The following is a 1,655-nucleotide window of genomic DNA, read 5'->3' on the forward strand; positions in this document are numbered from 1 at the left end:
GGTGACCTTCTCCTTGCTCCCCTCAGGTCCTTGGACTGTGTTGTCAGTCTGAACAGGCTCAGCAGTTGGAGAGAAAGAGGATTGTTCAGGGGTTGGAGCATGGGTTGCTGTGAGGTAAAAACAACAATGTCATTATGACTGGTGTACCAGAGAGACACAGGGTAGACTGAACTGTAACAATACATTGTGGATGTATTTGTCCAGTTTAATCTTTTGTCCAGTTTATTTCATTTACACCAACTTGGAAATTTTGACTAAGTATTCCCAAAAGCTTTGAATCATGTTTACAATCCAATTTATTTTAGATGATCAGCCAGCAAGACTGGATAAACCAGGTTAATACTTAATTCTACAGTATCTGATTGTTCTCTACTCACTGGTCATAGTGGTGGTACTTTGTGTGGTGGTTTGTTGTCTGACAGTGATGTGAACAGGCATCATAAGGTCTCCCACTCCACACATGTACCAGCCAGTGTTCTCCGTCTTCAGTCCACTCATAGTCACCATTAAGACGTTTCTTCTGGTGACATCAGTGGTCTGCTGTAGGGTCACTGATGTTCCATCAAGAGCCCCTGAATTCCTCTCCACACAGGACCCACTGCCACCAATCCTGCACCACCACTTCCTATTTCCAGTGTAGCTACTGTAACAATTTACAATAACACTCCCTCCTTCAACTCCAGTCACCTCCTGTTGGTCCACATAGAGTTCTGGAGTACCTGAACACAACGCGGCAGGGTAGCCTTGTGGTTAGAGCGTTGAACTAATAACCGAAATCCCCAAGCTGACAAGGTATAAGTCTGTTGTTCTGCCCCTGAACTAGGCAGTTAACCCACTGTTTTGAGGCTGTCATTGAAAATAAGAATTTGTTCTTAAATGACTTGCCTAGTAAAATAAAAATTAGGTCTTGAGTGATGAAGTATTTTTTTGTAACAAATATCATAATGTATAGAGAACAGAAAGTAGACATATACCAACTTTACCAACTTTCCTCATGTCAACTTGAACAATAGTAGTGATAGCAGTAAATGAAACCAGAACACCAGTCATGTAATCATTTGGATGAGTTGCAGAGATCATAGATGGAGTGACAGATAGGTGGAACCTTTCTATCCAGACATTTTGTCCACCATTGATCTCCACAACACACCAGTATTGTACAGATTCCTCTGGCTCCAGATCAGTCATGGTCACAGTGATTGTTTGCTGGTTGATGTCATCAGAGATTGAGGACTTATCTATGCTCTTGGGCGGGTCAGCAGGTACAACAGGGGTGCAACTATACAAATTATCTCCTTTACACAGGTATTTCACATGGGTTTTGTATTTCTGAACATAGTGACATGGGATGGTGGTGGAGCCTCCTGTCCTCACAGACACACGATAAGCAACTGTAGACAGAACAGAAAACACATTAGATTGGAATCCAACCAAATTCTCACAGCAGAAAAATAACATTCCATCTGGACTCTAACACACATAATACAGGAAGTGTTATTTGTAAGACAAGCTACTGCTCCTGTCTTCAGAGTTTCAGCATGTGTCCAGTCCCTGTCCCTGACCTCAACTTCAGCGCTTCATAGAAACATGTTACCCTTACCTGAGAGTCTGGAAAAGATGAGGAGGAGGAGGAGGAATGAGAGATGAGAAGCCAT

At 42.5% G+C, this 1,655-nt stretch overlaps 1 protein-coding gene across 1 annotated transcript; it reads right to left on the bottom strand.

Annotated features, from left to right (window-relative positions):
• Window positions 1-296: 296 nt before the first annotated feature.
• LOC135517064 (polymeric immunoglobulin receptor-like) lies at window positions 297-1,655 on the bottom strand. Its single transcript, XM_064941087.1, has 3 exons — window positions 1,601-1,655; window positions 1,086-1,391; window positions 297-722 (listed from the first exon to the last, which is right to left on the bottom strand). The coding sequence occupies exons 1-3, from the start codon at window positions 1,653-1,655 to the stop codon at window positions 370-372; spliced, it is 714 nt and encodes a 237-aa protein (XP_064797159.1). The 3' UTR covers window positions 297-369.

Source organism: Oncorhynchus masou, chromosome 28 (assembly GCF_036934945.1).
Source record: "Oncorhynchus masou masou isolate Uvic2021 chromosome 28, UVic_Omas_1.1, whole genome shotgun sequence".
Taxonomy (NCBI): domain Eukaryota; kingdom Metazoa; phylum Chordata; class Actinopteri; order Salmoniformes; family Salmonidae; genus Oncorhynchus; species Oncorhynchus masou.